Source organism: Mustelus asterias, chromosome 14 (assembly GCF_964213995.1).
Source record: "Mustelus asterias chromosome 14, sMusAst1.hap1.1, whole genome shotgun sequence".
NCBI lineage: Eukaryota > Metazoa > Chordata > Chondrichthyes > Carcharhiniformes > Triakidae > Mustelus > Mustelus asterias.
The window spans coordinates 4,127,723-4,152,744 of NC_135814.1; the positions used below are offsets into that span (position 1 = coordinate 4,127,723).

At 46.9% G+C, this 25,022-nt stretch overlaps 1 protein-coding gene across 3 annotated transcripts in view; it reads right to left on the minus strand.

Annotated features, from left to right (window-relative positions):
• The window catches only part of LOC144503469 (ATP-binding cassette sub-family B member 6-like), a 181,796-nt gene that overhangs the window by 36,810 nt on the left and 119,964 nt on the right, over nt 1-25,022 (minus strand). For all 3 annotated transcript variants that reach the window (XM_078227807.1, XM_078227805.1, XM_078227808.1), the window contains exons 16-17: nt 4,961-5,135; nt 1,762-1,874 (exon numbers count right to left, since the gene is read on the minus strand). In XM_078227807.1, the coding sequence (XP_078083933.1) occupies nt 1,762-1,874; nt 4,961-5,135 (288 nt within the window). The remainder of the gene's footprint in view (nt 1-1,761; nt 1,875-4,960; nt 5,136-25,022) is intronic.

Below are 25,022 nucleotides of genomic sequence, written 5' to 3' on the forward strand. Positions count from 1 at the left end.
TAGAGAGAGTGGACGTTCAGAGACTATTTCCTCGGGTGGATGTAGCTGTTACTAGGGGGCATAACTATAAGTTTCATGGTGGGAGATTTAGGAGGGATGTCCGAGGTAGGTTCTTTACTCAGAGTGGTTGGGGTGTGGAATGGACTGCCTGCTGTGAGTCGGGCACTTTAGGAACTTTCAAGCGGTTATTGGATAGGCACATGGAACACACTAGAATGATAGTGAGTGGGATAGCTTGATCTTGGTTTCGGACAAAGCTCGGCACAACATCGTGGGCCGAAGGGCCTGTACTGTGCTGTACTGTTCTATATTCTAAAAGGATCTAAATATAAATGTGCAAATTTTAAATCTGAGGCTCTGGGGACCAATGTAGGTCAACAAGAAAGCATTGATTCAGCATCTCTAGTATGGGCAGTAAGTTTTGGATGAGCTGGAATTTATGGTGGATTGAAAATGGCAGGGAGAGCACTGAAATATTCAGGGTGATGAAGACATGATGAAAAATTCAGCAGGAGAGGAGTGGAAGCGGGGAGAGAATCAGGAAATGTGATGGACAGTATCTGAGCTCAGGAGATCAGCTAGACTTTGAATATAAAGGCACGGCTGCAAACAATGTGGTTCTGTCAGAACTAGTGGTTCATAATGAAGAGTTGGAACTGGTATCATCAGTGTACATGAGGAAGCTGATAGCATGTTTTGAACAAGCCTATGAAAATCGGTGTCTAGATTTAGATATAGGCTAAGAACAGATGCTTAAGGGAACTACAGAGTCGTCAGGGGGTGGGGACAGGGAAAATGGTGTTGTTGATGTGTAGATTGATTGAAGAGAATCTGGAAGCATAGGCCGGAATTCTCTGGCCCCGCACGCCCTGCTACCGCTGTCAGCGAGAATTTGGCACTCAGCCAAAACTCCAATCACTGCAGTGGGACTGGAGAATCCCAGCTGCGGGCGAGGTCAGAGAATTCCAGCCACAATCTTTACAATTACAGGTCATGTCATTGATGATGCAATGCTGCAGAGATTCAAATATGGAGTTTTAGGAACGTTGGACGTGAATTTGGGAGCTGGCAACGCATCCAAAAACTTTGGAGAAGAAAGGTGTTTGTGGTAGTTTTTTTAGCACAGATGAACCAAAGGTGGGTCTTTAAGTTGACAGTTCTGTCCCTATCCATTCCCAATTACAATGGTGATTATAAATCAAGAGTAAGTCATTGGCTGTAAAGTGCTTTGGAGCATATTAAGGTCACAAATGTAAGTCTTTCTGAGAAGAGGAAGCCAATTATATCAGCTAGCATGGCGACCAGGAAATGGAAGATGGGACATAATCTCCAACTAATCGTGGCGCTCCTTCACGAAGCTAAACAGATTTACCATTCATGAAGCATTTCTTTACCTTCTTAGTGACATTTTATGGTCAGATTTATTAACCACTTGCAGTCATGATTCTGAGAGTTTGAGTAGGAAACTCTATGGCCCGAATTCACTGGCCGTTTGCACTGGCAGGATTTTCCGGTCAATGGGAATTCCCATTGATATCACCCTACACCGGCAGGAAATACACGGCGGGGGTGTGCTGCCGGCAAGACCAGAGAATCCCACCGCTAGCAAACAATGTGCCATGTCCCACCGTCAAGAAACACGCGGCTGGGAGGCCAGAGTCTCTCACCCAGCAATTTTCAGTAAAATACCAAATTGGATTGGGTGCTGCAGAATCATCTCTCAAACTTTATACACATTCTGTGATTTTCCTTCTACCGTACCTCGTCAAGAAGAATGATCTGAGGTGCCTTCAGGATTGTTCTGGCGATTGCCACTCTTTGTTTCTCTCCTCCACTGAGCTTCAGTCCTCTTTCGCCCACTTGTGTGTCATAACCTGAAGAACATGCCGTGTTACAAACAGCTGGAAGTGGTAATTGTGTTCTGCAACTGGGCAATCTACATCTTGCATCTAATACATTCTCCGTTTCTCCAGGTTCCAGGAAACCCACGCAATCTGCTTATTAACAGCAACTTGCATTTGTATTACGTCTTTGAAACAGTGAAGTGCCCCATCTTTGGCAGACATTAAACGTGCGAGTTCCGATGCATTCAGCACCCAACACGGGCCATCTGCACTGTTTCATTGAAATGTAATCAGGCAAAAAGTGGCACTGAGCCAAATATGGCTATATTAGGCAGGTTGGTCAAAAGCTTGGTCAAAGATCAAGCTTGAAAGATATTCTTAAAGGGAGACTGAGAGAAGGAGGCAGAGACTTGCCCATAAAGAGAGATGGAAAGGAGGACAACCTGAGTACCTGCTGTTTTCAGGGTGTAACTGGGACTGTCCTATTGTGTGGGAGACAACAGATCTCAGCAAAGGCTGGCAGCAAAGAGGCCAGAGCCAGTGAGGGTTCCGGGTCTAATTTAAATGGGAATGGAAAGCAGTCGGCGCAAAAGTATATGGCCCAATGTGGCTCATGAATTGGGCAGGTGCAATATTGGCCAGCTTGGAGGTCACTTGACTGACAACAAGGTAAAGCTGGCAGCAGACGGGGGGGGTGGGAAATTAACCTACGGAATAATCTAGAACATACTCTTTTTCGGGCTCTTTCCGCTCTACTGCAAGTAAAACTGGACAGAGTTCTGATCAACCTTGCCATACATGGCCTTCTACATGTCACGGGACTCGGGTTTAGATTAAGATTCTGATGCCTATGTTCAAATCCTTCCCTGCCCTTGTCCGGCCCTATCCCTGTCATTTCTTTAAAGCTTGCAAACCGTTTGAGAAATCTGCATTCCTCCAATTCCGCCCTGTTCTACATCTATCATTTCCTTCAGCCCATAATAGCTGGAATTTCCTCCCTCAACCTCTCCACTTCCTTCTCCTTTAAGACCATCCTTAAAACATACCCGTTTCATCACCCTAATATCTCCTTTTTTGGCTGGTTGTGCATTTTTGTCTCATTACACACAGCACCATGGGAATTTAAAGGTGCTATATAAATGTATGTTGTTGTTGTTGTTTACAAATGTGTGAGCCTGAAGCAACTAACTTTTGCAATTTTGTATTTTATTTCTGCCCTATTTTCATTTTAAGCTTCTGGAGAGTATTTAAAATAATTTTGTATTTTCTTTCTTGGTAGACATTAATCTTAACCCAGCTATAATTGTGCTCTGATTAAATAATCAATAATACTCAGTAGTGACCTGTTTTCCTAGACCTTGTTTGTTTCCCATACTGACCAACACAGCTGGTGTTTAGACTAAAGTCAAAATATTCCGACTGTTCACGCCGGTGGGATTTTCACATTCCGCTGCTGCAAACGGAGATTTAACCTGTCGCCAAATTCTCTGTCTTCGCTGCAGCGGGAATGGCACGGTGGCACAGTGATTAGCGCTGCTGCTTCAGCGCCAGGGACCCAGGTTCGATTCCCCGCTTGGGTCACTGTCTGTGCGGAGTCTGCACATTCTCCCCATGACTGCGTGGGTTTCCTCCGCGTGCTCCGGTTCCCTCCCACAGTCTGAACGACGTGCTAGTTAGGTGCATTGGCCATGCTAAATTCTCCCTCAGTGTACCCGAACAGGCACCGGAGTGCGGTGACTCGCGGATTTTCACAGTAACTTCATTGCAGTGTGAATGTAAGCCTACTTGTCACTAATAAATAAACTTTTTTTAGCGTGACGTGAATGATCGGCAAGATTGTGCCCTGAATCTTTTCTTTTTCCACTTTCTCAGGCGAGAATACAAAAATAAGTTGTTTTTTTGTTGTGACCAGAGTTACTGTTCGATTGCAGTCTGTGACCCTTGGACCAAGTCGCTGAGTAATCTTATTTGGTATGGTCACCTGAAGGATCAGAAGATGAAGTTTAATTGATGGACATAACGTCTGATTGGTGGCAGATGAGAAGTCACCATCAAGACCTGTGCAAGCAACCTGGATATAGCCGAGTCTGCTTATCCCTGTGGTCCTCCTTGTGAGAAGTATGGAGAAGAGCTGAGATTTGTTTTGGGAAAAAGAGATGTTGCTTTGGAGATTAATTCCTGCAGCCAGACAACGGGAGGAAGGGCCAGGAACGGAGTGACTGATCATAGCGCCCACGCGTTAGGCTTACTCAGCAACTTGGTAATGTATGTACGGAGGGGACAGTAACATGTTTATCAGTTTGGTGGGAACTGTCGTGGAACAGACCAAATTGCGGTTATTGTTTGTGTTTAAACAAACATCTGTCTGTCTTGTTTCCTTCAATATATACAAAGTGCTTTCTCCTTTCAATAAAGATACTTTTCTTCTTTTTTCTTACTTATTTCACTTTTTTAATATATCAATTATTATTGTTATATTATTATAATCATTATTCAATAAAATTGTTGTTTTAACATAATACAAATCACAGCCAATCATTCCTGTAACGTCCAGAGTGCGGCTTTGAACTGCAGTGAGATTCTGAAAAGAGGCTCTCACGCCCCTTACAATGGGGAGCGGAGGCATGAGGAAGCTGTGCATCACAAACCCCCTCCCTCATGCACAACCTTGTGGGGGAGGGTAGCTTGCCTCTATTCAGGAACATCTTTTGATACTCTACTCATGAGAATAGAGGGAATTTGTGGTAACAAACATGATGGTCTTTTGGCATTTGGAATGGTTTGCAGGCTCTGCAAATATTTATACACTCCAGGGACATCCTGTCATAACTTTCGAAGGACAGTATCAGTTATCCAAAAGGAAATTGTGGCTATCGTTGGAATGAAATGTTTATTCACATAAAGCAACAAAAATAACATGTTAGCAAGCCAACAAGTACGGAAACACAAAGGCCCTGGGGGCCTCCAAATGACCTGGTGAACATCAAACCCGATGACGCCAATGGCATTGGTTTGAAAACCTTTGCTTCTTTCAGCAGGTACTTCTAGAAACAGTGGTTTGATGTGAAGTCTCTTTCCAACCACCAAATAAACCAAGGCGAAAGATAGCCTCTTACCTTCAGGGAAAGTGATTATTCGCTCGTGAATATCAGCTGCTCGAGATGCTTCCTCCACATCCTCATCGCTAGCAGTCACTCTGCCATACCGGATGTTGTTTCTAATGTCGTCATTGAAGAGAACGGTGTCCTGAGGCACTACCCCTATATGTGAGCGCAGGGAGCTCTGCTTCACCTGAGGAGGAAATTTACACTTTTCAGAAGAAGCCTCAGCACAGGACAGGGTGCAACACACATCATGAAATTTGGATTCCATAAGATCATAAGAGATAAAAGTTTGCAGTAGGCCACTTAGGCCTTTGAGCCTGTTCCCCCACTCAATACCAGCATGACTGATCTAGCTCAACTCTACCATCCCGCAACATCGCCATACAACTTAATCTCTTGAATATTGAAAATAACCTCTCAATTTCCACCCTGAATAAACTCAACTGCTGAGCATACAGCTCTATGGATAAAGAGTCAAAAGATCTGCAGCGCTTTGAGTGAAGAAATTTCTCCTCATCTCAGTCCTAAACGCCCGAGATCTTATTCTGAGACAGTGGGTGGTACCTTCCGTTCTGGAGTCTCACCAGGAATGAAGAATTATAGATACTAGGAAAGATGAGAGAAATTGGGCTTATTCCCCTTGGAGCAGAGAAGATTAAGAGGTGACCTTACTGAAGTGTTCAAAATTGTTCACAATTTTGACAGGGTAAGGAAGGATATTCTGTTTCCACTAGTTGGTGCATCAGTGACTAGGGGTCCCGGTTAGAAGATGGTCAGCAGGAGAGCTAGCAGTGAGTTGAGGAGAAACTCCTTTACTCAGATAGTTGGTGGGATTTGGAATGCGCTGCCTGGGAGAGGGGTGGAGGCGGATTCCATAGGTTTCAAAAGAGAGTTGAATACACATTTGAAAGTGATGAATTTAGAGAGCTATGGAGATAGGGCTGGAGAATGGAACCAGCTAGGTAGCTCTTTCGGGAGCCAGTGCAGGCACAATGGGCCGGATGGCCTATTTCTGTGCTGCAAATTTCTATCATTCTAAGTCTTGTGGTGGGTGGGAAAATCAGTGTGAATTCCACTTGGCAATGGGACAGCTGAACATACACGATCTTCGCTGTTTAACTCATTAATTATACGTTCGCGAGGAGCTCAGCCAATCTCATGGCGAGTGAGCAGTGAGTCACCCACCCCAGTGCTACCTCAAAGGGCTCATGGTCCTGGCGTCATACTTGAAGGGCACCTGGACAGACATTTGCTTAGTGCAGGACAGGAGCTCTGCATCACTCCTTCAGAGTCCTTCAGGTCGCAGCTTGTACTGAGGAAGTTGGCTGATTTGAGGAAACAGATCCCAGATCCCAAAAGTAGGAACAGAAGTAGGCCATTCGGCCCATCGAGTCTGCTCTGCCTCTCAATGAGATTAGACTGATCTGATATGATAATCCTCAAATTCACTTCCCTGCCGTAACCCCATACTCATCGATTCCCTTGTTGATTAAAAATCTGGGGTGAATAGCACAGACGAATTTAAGGAAAACTAAACAAATGTAATTCCTACAGTGCAGAGGGAGGCGATTCGGCCTATCGAGTCTGCACTGACCACAACCCCACCCAGGCCCTATCCTCATAACCCCATGCATTTACCCTAGCTAGTCCCCCTGACACTAAGGGGCAATTTAGCATGGCCAATCCACCTAACCTGCACATCTTTGGAGTGTGAGAGGAAACGAAAGCACCCGGAGGAAACCCACGCAGACACGGGGAGAACGTGCAAACTTCGCACAGACAGTGATCCAAGCCGGGAATTGAACGCGGGTCGCTGTGAAGCAGCAGTGCTCCGTGGGCGGACGGTGGAGAAAGGAATAGGATGATATGATAAAATAGCGTCAGGAGGGAGAAAGATCATTTGGAGAATAAACGGTCTGTTTCATAGAATTAAATTCCAAAATTTTCTTCCTTCATAGAGCAGTTGAAAAAAAAAAGCTAAAATTGAGCTGTGTTTCCATTTAGACTGGTGCCTCCACAGACCCAGGAAAGTGTGGGGTTTGTTAACATAGCAAAATCTTTGAAAAGCTTCTAAATAATTTTAAAAATAACAAAGAAAAGACAGAACCATTGGCAGCAGCTTTGCAGCATATGGAAGCTAGTGTCAGGTACACATCAAGTATTTGCAGCTCCTCCCAAATGCCCATTTGCCCCATCACCAAGATTAACATCAAGGAGTCAGGGTGTCAGATCAACTCCTTAAAATAGCATCACGCCCCCTCTTGCTCCTGGTGGCCGCTCACAACTCTTCTGATCATCCCTGTGCAGCAAGGGTGCCTAAGGCTCAGGCAACGAGCTCTTGGTAATGAGTCCCAGGTGAGAGAAGGACATGAAAAGGATGGTAATGTGGGGACTGACTTGGGACGAGTGAAATCATGGGTGCAGCTCCAAGGGAGGAGTATTTGTCCAGAGAAGGAGGCCTGTCTCAGGGAGATCTTCCTGATGGTGCAAATGTGTCAGTCACTTGTCAGGCACAAATACTGAGATTGTCCCAAGCTGCTGAGTTTTTAAACCAATTCCCCAAAAGCTGTTGCTTATCAAGCGGTTTTAAACCTGAGAGAGCTTTTTGTTTGTGCCAGTTTTCTGACTGTCCCCAAGTTGGTTTCTGTCTCCTCTTTTAAAGATGCGGACACTTCCTGAGGTAGGGATGGCTTTACCCTCCCATCTCCTGCCGACACTGACTCGTTATAAGGTACAAATGGTTTCCTTCTCTTTTCCTAAAGGTGTTGAGTTTCCCTGGAGTACAATTCATCACCTAGATGACCATTCCTCAACTGTGATCCTGCACAGTGAGTATCAACTGGCTATTTCAAAGGGCAAAGAAAAAGAACAGTGCAGCACAGGAACAGGCCCTTCGGCCCATCAAGTCTGTGCTGACACAGATACCTCTCTAATCTAATATTTTCTTGCCTCTCCATGGTCCACATTCTGCCTATTCACGTACCTATCCAGATGCCTCTTCAACACTGTGGTGGAATCTGCTTCCACCAACTCCTCCAGCAGCGCGTTCCAGGCACTCACCACCCTGTGTGTGAAAAACTTACTCCTTACATCTCTTTTAAACTTTCTCCCCTCTCACTTTCAACCTATGTCCCAGAGTAATTGACCCTTCGACCCTGGGATAAAGCCTCTGACTATTCACTCTATCCAAGCCTGTCATAATCTTGTAAACCTCTATCAGGTCCCCCCTCATCCTCCAACGCTCCAATGAAAACAATCCAAGTTTGTTCAACCTTCCTTCATTGTCCATATCCTCCAAACCAGGCAACATCCTGGTAAACCTCTTCTGCACCCTTTCCAATGCATCAACATCCTTCTGGAAGTTTGGTGACCAGAATTTCACTATGCAGATAGTCACAGCTGAGCCAGTGTTACTTGAGGGACAGATACTGACCAGAACATTGGCAAGAACTTGCTGCTCTTGGTCAAAAGTCGTACCATGAATTATTTTACATCACAGATATTTTAACAGTGCAAAAGGAGGTCATTCAGCAAGTGGTGAGGTTTCTTGCAGTTGAATATCTAGGTAGATTCTCAGGTAATCTTTCAAAACTGAAACTTTAAAGACTTTGGCTGCAAGATGAATCGAAGCTAGTTTCAGAGTCTGGTTCTCAGACGAGCTTATGACTGACTGCTCGCCTGGGGTAATAAGGACGCAGTTTCAATCACATGATCATTAGGTCACACAGAAGATGTGTAGGTTTGGGAGATTAGCGGGGTAAATATGTGGGGCATGGGGACAGAGCCTGGGTACGAGTCTCTGTCAGAGAGTCAGTGCACACTCGATGGGCCAAATGGCCTCCTTCTGCACTATAGGATTCTATAAAAAACACACAAGTACACAAGTATTAGAAGCAGGAGTCGGCTACCAGCCCTTCAAGCCTTCTCTGCCATTCAATACGATCATGGCTGATGAAAGCCGGCCTCAGCTCCTTTTCTGTGCCATTTCCCCATAGCCCTCTATTCCTCGATCTATCAAATATTTATCCACCTCCACTTTAAATACTTCTAATGATTCAGCCTCCTCCACCCTTTGGGGCAGAGAATTCCAGAGATTCACCACCCTCCGAGAAGAAATTTCTACACTCCTCAGTTTTAAGTCCTAGCTACAAGTCCTTTCTCTTGTAGCTATGTCCCCTTGTTCGAGACTCTCCCACCAGTGACATCTACCCTGTCGAGCCCTCTCAGAATCTCATAGGTCAAGCCCCCTCACTCTTCTAAACTCCAAGGAATACAGACCCAGTCTATTCAGTCTCTCTTGATAGGGCAAACCTCTCATCCCAGGAATTAGTCTGGGTGAATTTCCTTTGGACTGCCTCCAATGTTACTGTATCTTTTTTCAGGTAAGGGGACCAAACCTGTACGCAGTATTCCAGGTGAGGCCTCACCAACACCCTGTACAATTGCAACAAAACCTCCCTATTCTTAAACTCCAACCCCTTTGCAATAAAGGCCAAAATGCCATTTTCCTTCTTAACTATTTGTTGGACCTGCTTGCTAGTTTTTGTGAATCATGCATTAGAACACCCAGATCCCTCTATACTTCACTCACTTGCAGTCTCTCTCCATTTAAATAATAATCTGCCTTTTGATTCCTCCTATCGAACTGCATGACTTCACACTTCTCCACCTTAAACTCCAGCAATACCTTCATTTTAAAATAAGACCATAAGACATAGGAGCAAAATTAGACAACTCGGCCCATCGAGTCTGCTCTGCCAACCATGGCTGATATTTTTCTCATCCCCATGTTCCTGCCTTTTCCCCATAACCGCTGATCCCCTTATTAATCAAGAACCTATCTATCTTTGTCTTAAAGATACTCAATGACCTGGTCTCCACAGCCTTCTGCGGCAAAGAGTTCCACAGATTCACCACTCTCTGGCTGAAGAAATTCCTCCTCATCTCTGTTTTAAAGGATCGTCCCTTTAGCCTGAGATTGTGCCCTCAGGTTCTAGTTTTTCCTACAAGTGTAAACATCCTCTCCAGGTCCACTCTATTCAGGCCTTGCAGTATCCTGTAAGTTTCAATATGATCTCCCCTCATCCTTCTAAACTCCAACGAGTACAGACCCAGAGTCCTCAACTGTTCCATATACGACAAGTTCTTCATTCCAGGGATCATTCCTGTAAACCTGCTCTGGACCCTTTCCAAGGTCAGAGCATCCTTCCTTAGCTATGGGGTCCAAAACTGCTCACAGTATTCCAAATGTGATCTGACCAGAGCCTTATACAGCCTCAAAAGTACACCCCTGCTCTTGTATTGTAACCCTCTCGACATGAATGCTAACATTGCATTTGCCGACTGAACCTGCACGTTAACCTGAAGAGAATCTTGAAAAAGGACTCACAAGTCCCTTCGTGTTCCTTGTGTTTAAATCCTTGCGTGGCTCGCCATTCTGTATCTCTGTAACTTCCTCCAACCCGCTGAGGACTCGGTGTTTCTTCAAATCCGGTCTCCTGCACAACTCCCACTCCTTTCACCCCAACGGGACTATGTGCTTTTAGCTGCTCCAGAATTAAGCTCTGGAATTCCTTCCCTAAATCTGCGCTCTGTTCCCTCCTTCAAACTGACCATACAGACCCATTCTAATCTCTCCATGCACGTCAACTTTTACCCGATGATGCAAACTGCAAAGCACCTTGGGAAGTTTTACAACATTAAAGATGACGTACGAAATACAAACTGCACAAAATATAAGGAGAGATTGTTTGGACTCGGCCTAATAGTCCATGGAATTTAGAAGAATGGGAAGATCTGTTGAATATGAAAAAGGAGCAGGAGCAGGTTTTTGGCCCCTCTACCATTCGATAATCTGATCTTATTGAATGGCAGGGCAGGCTCGAGGGGCTGGATGGCCTACTCCTGCTCCTATTTCTTATGTTCTTATGATAAGATCATGGCTGATCTGATTGAAGCCTCAACGCCACTTTCCTGTGTAGCCCCATCACCTTTGACCGCCTTGTTAACTCAGCCTCAGCTATGTCCACTGCCCACTGGGGAAGAGAATTCCACATATTAACAACATTCTGAAAGAAGAAATTTCTCCACAACTCCGTCTTAAATGGAAGACCCAGATTTTTAAGAAGTGCCCCATAGTTCTAGTACCTTCCACAAAGGGAAGCATCCTCATGGCATCCATTGCATCAAATCACCTCAGATTCTTTTATGTTTCAATATGATCAACATATCGGAGGGGATTCTCCCATCCTGACATGCTGATTTTTTAGCGCGTCGGGCCGGGAGAATCGCGTGTGGACCGATTCACAGGATTTGCGCACGCGTTCCCAACTCGCACGCATCTCCCAGCGCCGGATATACGGCGTGGTTGGGACAATGCTGGAAACCGGAGGGACCAGCAGTAAGTCATTTTAATATATTTTAATGTTATGTAAATGTCATTATCGGGCTTGGGACTGAAGTCTCAGGGCCCGATAGCATCTCCCACCCCGCCAGTACAATTATACTCCGGCTGAGTTTAGAGTAGCCCCCCACTTTCGGGGAACAAGCGGGCGACCCCACTGGAGTGAGGGGGGTCAATCGGGGGCCCCCCAGGGGGGTGGTGCCCGCCGGGCATAGGCACCCTGGCAGTGCTGGCCTGTGCCACCAGTCCATGGCGCAAAGTGCCCATGCCCAGGGGGGCACCATGACAGTGTCCACTGGGGCAGTGCCAAGGGGGCGGGGCAATCAGTGAGGTGGGGGGTCGGGTCCCACTGCCACTGGGATCATTTGGGGCTGGAGGGAGGCTAGCGATCGGGGAGGGCTGGCAGAGGGTGATCTGCTGGAGTGGGGAGGGAGGTGGGTGGGGGAGATCTGCCAGGGTGGAGGGGGGGGGGGGGGGGGGGAGAGAGAGAGAGAGAGAGAAGAGGCGAGGTGGTTGAGGAGGATGAAGGGGCAGCGCTGCAAGGGTCCCAGGCTGGTCAGTGATCGAGCTGGCCAGCGAACTACAGGCTGACAGTTTGGGGCAACAGCGCATGAATAGGCCCCACCCCCGAGCTTTTAATGATATTCACAATTGTGACCTCTGCAGTGTACAGAGTGTGGGTGATTCGAGTCTGAACTCCCACTGAAAAAACAATCATAATTTACAACAGTTTTCCCACAAATTCAGCACTTAGAACTTTTTTTGGCAAATGTTGTTCCTCTGTTTAAGAAAGGGAATAGAAATGACCCTGGTAATTATAGACCGGTTAGTCTTACTTCGGTGGTTGGTAAATTGATGGAAAAGGTCCTTAGGGATGGGATTTACGACCATTTAGAAAGATGCGGATTAATCCGGGATAGTCAGCACGGATTTGAGAAGGGCAAATCGTGCCTCACAAATTTTATAGAATTTTTTGAGGAGGTAACTAGGTGTGTTGATGAAGGTAGGGCGGTTGATGTCATATACATGGATTTTAGTAAGGCGTTTGATAAGGTCCCCCATGGTCGGCTTATGATGAAAGTAAGGAGGTGTGGGATAGAGGGAAAGTTGGCCGATTGGATAGGTAACTGGCTGTCTGATCGAAGACAGAGGGTGGTGGTGGATGGAAAATTTTCGGACTGGAGGCAGGTTGCTAGCGGAGTGCCGCAGGGATCGGTGCTTGGTCCTCTGCTCTTTGTGATTTTTATTAATGACTTAGAGGAGGGGGCTGAAGGGTGGATCAGTAAATTTGCTGATGACACCAAGATTGGTGGAGTAGTGGATGAGGTGGAGGGGTGTTGTAGGCTGCAAAGAGACATAGATAGGATGCAAAGCTGGGCTGAAAAATGGCAAATGGAGTTTAACCCTGATAAATGTGAGGTGATTCATTTTGGTAGGACTAATTTAAATGTGGATTACAGGGTCAAAGGTAGGGTTCTGAAGACTGTGGAGGAACAGAGAGATCTTGGGGTCCATATCCACAGATCTCTAAAGGTTGCCACTCAAGTGGATAGAGCTGTGAAGAAGGCATATAGTGTGTTAGCTTTTATTAACAGGGGGTTGGAGTTTAAGAGCCGTGGGGTTATGCTGCAACTGTACAGGACCTTGGTGAGACCGCATTTGGAATATTGCGTGCAGTTCTGGTCACCTCACTATAAGAAGGATGTGGAAGCGCTGGAAAGAGTGCAGAGGAGATTTACCAGGATGCTGCCTGGTTTGGAGTGTCGGTCTTATGAGGAAAGGTTGAGGGAGCTGGGGCTGTTCTCTCTGGAGCGGAGGAGATTGAGGGGAGACTTAATAGAGGTTTATAAAATGATGAAGGGGATAGATCGAGTGAACGTTCAAAGACTATTTCCTCAGGTGGATGGAGCTATTACGAGGGGGCATAACTATAGGGTTCATGGTGGGAGATATAGGAAGGATATCAGAGGTAGGTTCTTCACGCAGAGAGTGGTTGGGGTGTGGAATGGACTGCCTGCAGTGATAGTGGAGTCAGACACTTTAGGAACATTTAAGCGGTTATTGGATAGGCACATGGAGCACACCAGGATGGTAGGGAGTGGGATAGCTTGATCTTGGTTTCAGATGAAGGTCGGCACAACATCGTGGGCCGAAGGGCCTGTTCTGTGCTGTACTGTTCTATGTTCTATGTAATCACCCCCATAAAATTGAACATGTAGAATTCTGAATGGGCACGGCAGGGTAGATGCTGAGACAATGTTTCCTGTGGCTGGGGGGAAAAGCAGAGGGCATCATACCTGAGGAGTGGACCCTAAAGACGCTGGCACTGCCCAGCCATGTTGCTGGGCACCTGGGGGCTACACTAGCCTCCGCCCCGGCATGGTCATCTCCACTGCTGCAGAGCAGTAGTGATACTAGCCGGCCTTATTTTTATTTATTTATTAGTGTCACAAGTAGGCTTAAATTAACGCTGCAATGAAGTTACTGTGAAAATCCCCTAGTCGCCACAGTCCGGCGCCTGTTCGAGTACACAGAGAGAATTTAGCACGGTCAATGCACCCTAACCAGCACATCTTTCTAACTGTGGGAGGAAATCAGAGCACCCGGAGGAAATCCACGCATATATGGGGAGAGAGCGTGCAGACTCTGCAGATAGTAACTCAAGACCACAATCAAACCTGGGTCCCTGGCTAACCACTGTGCCACGAATATCTGACGTTCTCAGAAGATACAGCGTTAAACTGTTTAACCAGATAATAATTAATGTAAATTCATTCAAATCAGGTTCACGGTTACATCGCCCAACAGGGGGATGGGGAAGACCTCATTCTGAGAGCTCCCTGGCACAAATTCCGTTACGGCCCTCTCGATTTTTTGGGCCCCCTCACGCCCATGGTGGACGGGCCTGGTAAATCCCGTCTTTATCTCTAGAGGTTCCTGCTCCGAGACCAGCTGCAATTTTGATTTGACTGATTATTGTCACATGCATCAGTAATGCAAGCCGTATTGATTGGAAGTTAGAGGATTAATTATCAACCTTTTCCTGGTAGGTCCAGCAAACATTACCCAAAGAACAGGACTGGCTAGATGGATGGGGAGGAGCGGCGACGGTCGGAGGGGTTGGGGGGGGGGGGCGCAATATTCCCTCTGATGATGCCCCTCCTGTTGAAACAAATGGGCAGAAACATTATCCAAAGCTGTTCTTTCAAGTGTGAAAAGTCCAACACTGAATGTGTAGAGAGGAAACAGCTTTGGTATTTTGTAAGTGGTTGATATCTAACAGGTATGCATTCACGTGAAGTATATTGTTTATAGTAAATACAACTGAATGATGAGGAGAGCGGGTTGTTTTAATTTTAATCAGCCAGGTGTGTAATACCCAAAAGCACACATGTCTCCATGTGACGGCTACTTGTAGTTAATGAGATGGAGTTGAGCTGGGCAGATGGAGAAGGGGTTCAGATTTCAGCCTCTTCTGAGAGATAGGTTCACTAAATAGAGGTAATGGGTTTGAGTAGAAGGCAACAGCTCAGCTTATCTCTTATACTTCAGGGAACTGGCAGGTCATTGGTAACTGATAGCACAGCAAGAAAGAGAACTTAGCCCTGATGGAGCCCTCCTGAGGATTGGCTGGAAGAAAGCAGGATGAACAAGGAGCAGTGGCAATGGTCAGAGGAGGGATAATGGTTTGCCTCTAACGATGCCCCTCCTGTTGAAGGTTTGAACTAAAAATGTTCCATAGAACCATAGAAAATTACAGCTCAGAAACAGGCCTTTTGGCCCTTCTTGTCTGTGCCGAACCATTTTATGCCTAGTCCCACTGACCTGCACTTGGACCATATCCCTCCACACCCCTCTCATCCATGAACCCGTCCAAGTTTTTCTTAAATGTTAAAAGTGACCCCGCATTTACCACTTTATCCGGCAGCTCATTCCACACTCCCACCACTCTCTGTGTGAAGAAGCCCCCCTAATATTCCCTTTAAACTTTTCTCCTTTCACCCTTAACCCATGCCCTCTGGTTTTTTTTCTCCCCTAGCCTCAGCGGAAAAAGCCTGCTTGCATTCACTCTATCTATACCCATCAAAATCTTATACACCTCTATCAAATCTCCCCTCAATCTTCTACGCTCCAGGGAATAAAGTCCCAACCTATTCAATCTCTCTCTGTAACTCAGCTTCTCAAGTCCCGGCAACATCCTTGTGAACCTTCTCTGCACTCTTTCAATCTTATTTACATCCTTCATGTAACTAGGTGACCAAAACTGTACACATTAAAAAGAAAAAAAAATACAAATACTGGCAACCAAAAAATGCTGGAAAATCTCTGTGGGTAAATTGGTATCTGTAACTCTGGCGTAGGTGTGGTGGGCTGAATGGCCTCCTCCTTCACTGTATCATTTTAAAGGGAAAAAGGCTCTTTGCGCACTCAGTTTATCAGATTGAAATGTCAGCATTCGCTTTTCTCTTCCCAGATATACCGAGTGGTTGGCACTGCTATCCCACAGCACCAGGGACCCAGGTTCAAATCCCGGCTTGGGTAACTGTCTGCACATACTCCCCATCACTGCTTGGGTTTCCTCCGGGTGCTCTGGTTTATTCCCATGGTCCGGAAGACGTGCTGGTGAGATGCATTGGGCCATGCTAAATTCTCCCTCAGTGTACCCAAACAGACGCCGGAGTGTGACGACTAGGGGATTCTCGCTTTAACTTCATTGCAGTGTTAATGTAAGCCTACTTTTGACACTAAATCAATAAACTTTAAACTTGAGTATCTGACTACAGAAAAGGCTGCAAAAAAAGTAAAAGGGATCTATGGCTTTATAAAAAGAAGCACAGAGTACTTTATGAAACACTCACTCAGTCCCAGCTGAAACACTGCTTTTCAGTTCTGAGTGCCACACCTTAGAGAGTATATCAAGGTCTTAGAGGGTGTAGAGCCTTCAGTTATGTGGAGAAAGTGGAGCAGCTGTGATTATTCCTCTTAAAGCAGTGAAGGGTAAAGGGAGATTTAATCAAGGTGTTCAAAATATGAAGAGGTTTTAATTGAAGAGAAGCTGTTTCCCCTGACAGTAGTGTCATTAATCAGAGAACATATTTAAAGTAATTTGCAAAATAATTTTGGAGGGGAGAGAGGATTTTTTTTCAGTGCAGTGATCTGGAACGCTGGCCCTGAAAAGTAGGTGGAAGAAGATTCGATAATAACTTTCAAAAAGGAATTGAATATATACTTAAAAAGGGAATATCTGCAGTGCTATGGAGGAAAGAGCAGGGGAATGGACTGAGTGGCCAGCTCTTTCAGAGAGCTGGCACAGAGACAATCGTGAATGACTTCCTTCCTTGTGATTCTATGAACTGACCAGCTGTGTATTTTCGTCATTTTAAAGCTATTTGATTTTAGCAGAATATAGTTTAGTTTAAACAGAGAGAGGCATACAGGAGGATAGAGAATGAAGGTTCACCAGAATGTTGCCTTGTCTCGAGGGTGTTGGCTATGAGGGGAGGTTGAATAAATTATGATCGTTGTCACTGGAAAGTCGAAGGCTGAGGGGAGACCTGATAGAGGTCTACAAAATTATGAGAGGCATAGACAGGGTGGATAGTCAGAGGCTTTTTCCTAGGGTGGAAGTTTCAATTATAAGGGGGCACAGGTTCAAGGTGAGAGGGGGAAAGTTTAACGGAGATGAGCGGGGGAGGTTTTTCACGGAGAGATTGGTGGGTGCCTGGGACGCACTGTCAGAGGTGGTGGTGGAAGCAGGCACATTAGCAACATTTGAGGCATCTGGATGGGTCCATGAATAGGGAGGGGATAGAGGGATACAGACTGAGTAAGGGCAGAAGGATTTTTCTTTAGTTTCGTTGGGGCATCATGATCGGCACAGGCTTGGAGGACCGAAGGGCTTGTTCCTGTGCTGTACTTTTCTTTGTTCTTTATTCTTCTTCGTAACAATGCGGATCGATGTATGCATTGAGGATGAGGATATTTGTGGAGCCTCCTCCTCCAGTTAGTTGGTTAATTGTCCACCATCATTCATGACAAGATGTAGCAGGACTGCAGAGCTTGGATCTGATGGGGGAGCCCAGCACATCAGTGGAAAAGACAAGGATGAAGCATTTGCAACAATCTTCATCCATCTTGGCCTCCTCCTGAGTTCCCAGCATCACAGATGCTTGCCTTCAGCCAATGCGATTCAGTCCATGTGACATCAAGAAACGGTAGAAGGCACTGGGTACTGCAAAAGCTATTGGCCCTGGCAACATAGCAGCAATAGTACTGAAGACTTGTGATCCATTGGTTGTGGGATCACTTAGCTTTGTCTACTTCATGTTGCTTTTGCTGTTTGGCATGCAAGTAGTCCTGTGTTGTAGCTTCACCAGGTTGCTACCTCATTTTTAGATATGTCTGGTGCTGCTTCTGCACTCTTCACTGAACCCCGGTTGACCCCTGGCTTAGTGGTAACGGTGGAGTGGGGAATATGCCAATAATAAATCAAATCAAATCAAATCGTCAGGCCACGGGGTTACAGATTGTGGTCGAGTTCAATTCTGCTGCTGCTGATGGCCCACAGCACCTTGTGGATCCCCAGTTTTGAGTGGCCAGATACGTTCGAAACCTATTTAATTTAGCATAGTGGTGGCATGACGCGATTCTGAGAGAATAACTATATCAGACTGTTGCTTGGCTGGTCTGTTGGACAGTTTTCCAATGGTGGCACAAGCCCCCTAGCTATAAGTAAGGAGGACTTTGCAGGGTCGACAGGGTTGGGTTTGCTGTTGTTTCCATCCGTACAGCCACCTGACCTTCCACATTATTTTAAGTTATGTAAAATATCTGGAAGCTGAGTCACTCCCCACCCTGTCCTCTCTTTCTACTTGGTTATTTGCTAATTAATTTAGAGTGCCTAGTCCAGGTTGCATTTCTGACAACAGAGAGAGAGGAGTCACTGGGAACTCAACAGTATCTCAGATCCAGCAGAAAGACAGTAACCAATGGCAGGAGCATCTGGCCCTGTTCCCCAGCGGGATCTTCTGGTCCCACCAAAGTCGATGGATTTTTGGCCTGCTCACTGTGGTGGAACCCACCACGCCCCAAAAAATCAAGCTTAGGTTTCACAGAAAGACGCCTCTCAACTTGGACTGGAGCTGGTTTGGTGGTCACACATCAAGAGAACAACAAGACCGATCTCCAGTGCAAACTTGAGCTTGCCCACCTGGTTAGAAAGATCATGTAACTGGCAGCTACAAAGATATGGGCCGTGATTCTCCCAAATCGGGACTGAGTGCCCATCCCGGCGGCAAAACAATAGTGCTTCCCACTGGCACTGACAGCGTGCGTCAGTTGGGATTGAGCCACCTGAAAGATGGAGAGAAGCTCACTTCAAGCAAACTGCTGGCCAAACCCACTTTTCAGAGACCGGGCTGCCATTTTTAAAGGGCGCACTGATCTCCACCCTCAGAGACAGGCTCCCCTCTCCCCAAAAAATTAAATGGTGCCCCCCCCCTCCCGCCACTGACCAGGGGAGTACCACCTCACCTAATAGGGGCATCCTCCCCCCATCCAACCCCCTGACACCACGCAGGCATGAGGGTGACCCAATCTCATCCCCAGACCACCCACAGGCCCCTTTCCCCTCAGACCCCCAGTAAGGCCCCTTTCAGGCCATGCACCTTGTCAGAGCCCGTTGGTGCACTGCTCGCTGGCATTAGCACCCTGGCCTGGCACCTTGGGCCCCGACTATGGCTCTGAACATGGTTGAAGATAATCAGAGGGAAGCATTTTCAGACTGTCGTTTGGAGCATTGTGCTGTTCCTTGTATTCCAAGTCTCTCATCGATTAACATTTTGTAAATAGCTTCTTTTACAGATCTGAAACATGATGCTCGGATCTGGTTGCCAGTAACATGGTCAAGATTAAAGTTTTGTGCCTACCCACTGCTGCTCCTTCACTCTATCCATTTATGTTTCAATTCTTTCCCATATTCTGCAGCATCCTATCCCATCTGGTAAGGGTCACTCCCCATTCTACCATCCAATGACCTCTTAGCGGTCTTGTACTGCCTTTGTTTTAAGATAAATTATGATGGAAACTGCTTTCAGTTCCTTCATTTTGCACGTCCAGCTGCTGTTGACCCTTTCACTATTCTTACAGCTCCTTTAAACTGTTTTCATTGCTAAGTATCAGCAAAGGGGGCTTCATCCTAACGGATTACCATCTAACCCTGATAGCCAGTGTCCACTTAGATGTTTCGCGACGTGGTTGGGTAATGTAATCAATTATCTCAGACATTTTGCAAACCCCCACTGCCTCTCCCTTCCAAAATTCTTTGATCTCCAACAATCAATTTGGCTGCAGCCTGGGAGAGTTACCTTTGATCTTATGCTTTCTGATCAGCAGCAATCCAGTACTTTAAAGCTTTAGGATAGAAAGGTCATGCTAATTTTGGGTGCCCCTTGGGCTTTACTCTCCTCTCCACCACTCCCCTTCTTCACTTCATCCTCATTTTTATCTCTGTGCTGCTGCACTAGTCTGTGGCAGACAGAAGCCAGTTGTGGCTCAGTGGGTAGATAGCAGATAACATTGTAGCCTCTGTGCCTGAAGGTTGTGGGTTTGTGTCCCCAACCAAGAAACTAGTGTCCATCTAGGCTGACACTCCTGGCCACAGTACTGAGGAACCTCTGACAAGTACAGCACTTCCTCACTTCAAAAAGTACTTCATTGGCTTGGTGATGTCTGGTGTTCATGACTGTTGCTTTATAACTCCAAGTCATTTTTTCTTTAAGTCGTCTTTTAATTGATTTGGAGAAGGAAGGGTATACGATCCATGGAGATCTCAGCACAGACAGTGATTTGAGAGAGAACTTAGATGTCAACATGGGTTTTTAAAAAATCTTTCATAGGACGTGGGTGTCACTGGCTGGACTGATTGTCCATCCCTAATTGTCCTTGAGGGGGCAGTTAAGAGTCAACCACATTGCTGTGGTTCTGGAGTCACATGGAGGCCAGACCAGGTAAGGATGGCAGATTTCCTTCCCTAAAGGACATAGTGAACCAGATGGGTTTTCCAACAATCGACAATGGTTTCATGGTAATGTAATCAATTAACTCAGACATTTTGCAAACCCCAATGCCTCTCCCTTCCAAAATTCATTGATCTCAAACAATCAATTTGGCTTCAGTACAGGAGAGATACCTTATTAGATTTTGAAATCTGGATTTTTTTTTAGATTCCAGATTTCACAATCTACTGTGGCAGGATTTGAATCCGGGTCCTCAGAACATTAGCCTGGGTCTCTAGATTACTAGTCCAGTGACAATACTACTATGCCACTGCCTCTTCAAAGGCTTGGAGGGATATCGTTATGAGTGCTCAGCATAGCAAGGGTTAATGTGGGAATGGAGAACAGTACTGCTCATATTATCATGCAGAAAGTGAAACAAGACAGTAGAGAGGGGACACAGCTGTATGAAGAGACTAGAGTGGAAGTCAGCATGAAGTTAGCTCCTAGTCTGGGCTACGCTTTGTGTATATATTATATATATTATATAGTTACGTGTTACCAATAAACACATCTGTTCAACCGTACAAGGCTCTGAATCTCTTCATGAGACATTCTGAACAAACCCTTACAACGGGCAACATATCTGAAAGAGCATGCTACAGTACACTTCAAGGGTAAATACTTATGGTAGATACAAATGTCAGGCTTTTGCTTAAGGGTTAATTCCAATTAAGCCATTAATTACCTCAGAAATAGTGTTAAACTCAATATATCTCAATATATAACAACAACACACTTATGTTCTAACATGCCTTCGACTCATCATTTGACACTGGAATTATTAACATGCTTGAAGGGCTGTTTGCCTCCCTGGGTTCTGCTACTGGACGAAACAGGATTGTTTTGTTTATCCCTGGCAACAGGATTTCAGCCACAATGTCTCAATTCGAGCTATTGAATGGGGTAAACAAAGTGAAGCAGCAACTAATAAGGGGCTTGGCATCCTTGAATGTGGATAAAGCACCAGGCCCAGAAGAAATGTAATCCAGGCTGCAAAGGGAAGCAAGAGAAGAAATAGCGGAGGCTCTGACCACCATTTTCCAACCATCTCTGACTACAGGCCAGTCAAATTCACCTGGTAAATTGTTGGAAATCATTCTGAGATGGTATAAATAATTATTTAGAGGGGCACCGATTAATCAAGTATGAATTTAAGGTAAGGGTGCATCGGACTAACTTGACTGAATTTTTCGACGAGTTAACAAAGAGAGTTGATGAGGGTAGCATGTTTGATGTAGTCTGCTCAGATTTTAGCAAGGCGTTTGACAAGGTCTCACATGGCAGACTGGAGAATAAAATGAAACACAAAATGTAAGGAAAAGGAACAGCGAGAACATTCCATCTGTCAAGACTGCCTTTTGATATGACCATTGCTAATCATTGGCTTCAACTCCACTTTCCCGCCTGCTCCTCATATCACTCGATTTCCTAAGAGATCAAAAATCCATCTATCTCAGATGACAGGGGATGGTGATCTTTGTATCATAAAGTTTAGATTGGCTGTTGAAAAGGACAAAGCAATCTAGAGGAAGAATAATTAACTGGGGAAGAGCCAACTTCAATGGGGTAAGAATGGATCTGCGCCAAGTAAATTGGAATTAATGGGGGGAATTTTACCATTTTGAGTCTAAGTGCCGAATCTGGGCGTCAGATAGATCCGCGCCTGGAATCCTCTTCCCAGCGCGCCCATACGCGTTTTGCCGGCTCCGGCCTGATCCGTGCTGTGCGCGGGGTTTAGCGCTGGCAGAGCGATCGGAGTTCGCATGCGCAGTTCAAAAAAAATGTGACATATCATCCCCTGGGGGGTGGGTGGAGAGGGGGTGTGACGCATCATCCCCTGGGTGGGGGGAGGAGAGAGGGTGTGACGTCTCATCCTCTGGTCCGGGGGGGGGTTCCGCTGCCTGTCTGCGGCCGATCCCTCCTGGCACCATCACTGGTTCACTACCAGCCACAGCCATCTCTCCCGCAGGGAAGAATAATCTGTGGCTGGTAGTGTACCAGTGATGGTGCCAGGAGGGATCGGCCACAGACAGGCAGCGGAACCCCCCCGACCAGAGGATGAAACGTCACACCCCCTCTTCCCCCCCCCCCCAAGGGGATGATCGCTCACACCCCCTCTCCCCCCCGAGGATGAGACGTCACACCCCCTCTCCACCCACCCCCCAGGGGATGATACGTCACCCCCCCCCCCCCCCCCCCAGGGGATGATACGTCACACCCCCTCTCCTCCCCACCCCTAGGGGATGAGATGTCACACCCCCTCTCCTCCTCCCACCCCCCTCCCGCCCCGACCAGAGGGTGACCTGGGTCAGAGAGCCTTTGCAGTCTCTGACCCCGCTCTTTGGAGGCTGCAGCGGCGACTTCAGACTTTTATTTTGCAGGTCGGTAACAGCGCGGACGCGGATCGGGCCAGAAGACGGTAAAGTGGGATTTGGCGGTAGGGTTGGGTGCGTAGTTCATTAAGTCGATTTAAATGCATGCCGGACCTGTGCCCGAATCGGGTGTCGGTAAAGGCGCGATCTGCTCGGATTCGGGTGCAGATCGCGTTAAAGGCCCAATGCCCAACTTTACCGCGATTTTGCGCACGAAAACGGGCGCGAAGTTTTGGTAAAATCAGGCCCAATGACTGGCACAAAAAACAATTGATTACCTTCAAGGAAGAGATGGTTGAGGAACAATCAAGGCATATTCCCTCAAAGGGAAAAGGTAGGGCTAACAAATCCAGAGCCCCTGGATGACAAAAGGGATAGCGATTAGGGTAAAGAAGAAAAAGTATGTTTGCGACAGATCTCACGTGGGTAGTACAAACGAGAACCAAAGATGTCCAAAGATGTGCGGGCTAGGTTGATTGGCCATTCTAAATTGCCCCTTAGTTTCCCGGGATGCGTAGGTTAGAGGGATTAGTGGGTAAATATGTAGGGATATGGGGATAGGGCCTGGGTGGGATTGTGGTTGGTGCAGACTCGATGGGCTGAATGGCCTCTTCCTGCGCTGTAGGATTCTATGATTCTATGAACCAAGCTGAATATGGAAGGTACAGAGGAGAAATCAAAAGTCGAATAAGAGAAGCAAAGCAGGAGTATGAGAAGAGGCTGTGCAGAAAAATAGTAAAATAGTAGTAAAAGGAGCAGTAGGACCCAAGAGTATTTTCACGTGGAGGCAGAGAGAATAGCTGAGCTATATAAATGAATACTTTGCATCTGTCTTTACCAAGGAAGAAAATGTTACACAGACCACAACTTCTTAAAGACATCTGATACAGTGCTGCACAGCAGACTGGCAAGAAAAGTTATAACTCATGGAATCAAACGGACAGCAGCAACATGGGTAAGAAATTGGCTGAGTAAAAAGTAGTTTATTTATTAGTCACAAGTAGGCTTACATTAACACTGCAATGAAGTTACTGTGAAAATCCACTAGTCGCCACACTCCTGCGCCTGTTCGGGTACACTGAGGGCGAAGTTAGCATGGCCAATGCACCTATCCAGCACATCTTTCAGACTGTGGGAGGAAACCAGAGCACCCGGAGGAAAACCCATGCAGACATGGGCAGACTCTGCACAGACAATGACCCAAGCTGGAAATCGAATTGGGTCCCTGGCACTGCGAGGCAGCTGTGTTAACCACTGTGCCACCATGCAGGAAATAGAGGGCCTGATTTTACCATTTTCATTCTAAGTGCTGAATCTGGGCGTAATTCAGACCCGACTTGGAAATCTGCTCCCAGGCACCCCCATACACACTCAGCCTGAATAAAAAATCGCGGGTCTGAATCGTGCTGTGGGCGGGGCTTAGCACGGCTGAAACGATCGGAGCTCTGAACAGTGCATGCGCAGTTAGAAAAAAGTTTGAAAAAGCTCGCCCCTGTCAGATCGCTTCCGAGCTGCATAAAGCGGAAAAAGTGGCCTGGGAGCGAAAAGCGGGAGTGATGGCCCCACAGATATCACTGTCCCCCTTATCCGCCCACCCCCCTGCTACCCAGACCGATTGCGAACCCCTGCCCCCTTCCCACCCCCACCAATCGCTCGCAGAGTGGCAGCGGACCCCCCTGCCCCCCCCAAACAGTGAGCGATCGGGCCTCCCCCACCCAACCAGAGATACATCTTACCCGCCTCCCTCCTCCCCCAGAGTATGGTCTGGCCTCACCCCCCCCCCCCCAACCAGAGAATGATCTGGCCTCCTCCCCACCCCAGAGAAGGGTCTGGCCTCAATCCTCCACCCCCCCCCCCCAAAGAACGATATGGCCTCCCACCGACCCAGAGAATGGTCTGGCCTCACCCCCCCCACCCCCCCAGAGAACGATCTGGCCACCCCACCCCCCAAAAAACGATCTTGCCTCACTCCCCCCCCCGCCAAGGGTCTGGCCTCACCCCCCCCTCCAAAACAGAGGAACATCTGACCCGCCTCCTCACACCCGACCAGACAACGATCGGCCCCACCCCCCCCACAACGATCAGGCCTCCCTCCCCACCAGAGATATATCTGACCCGCCGCCTCCTCCCCCTCCCATCCCCCAACCAGACAACGATCTGGCCTCACTCCCCTCCCCCCCACAATCAGAAAATGATCTGACCCGCCTCCTTCCGACCCCCCACCACTGATCTGAGTCAGG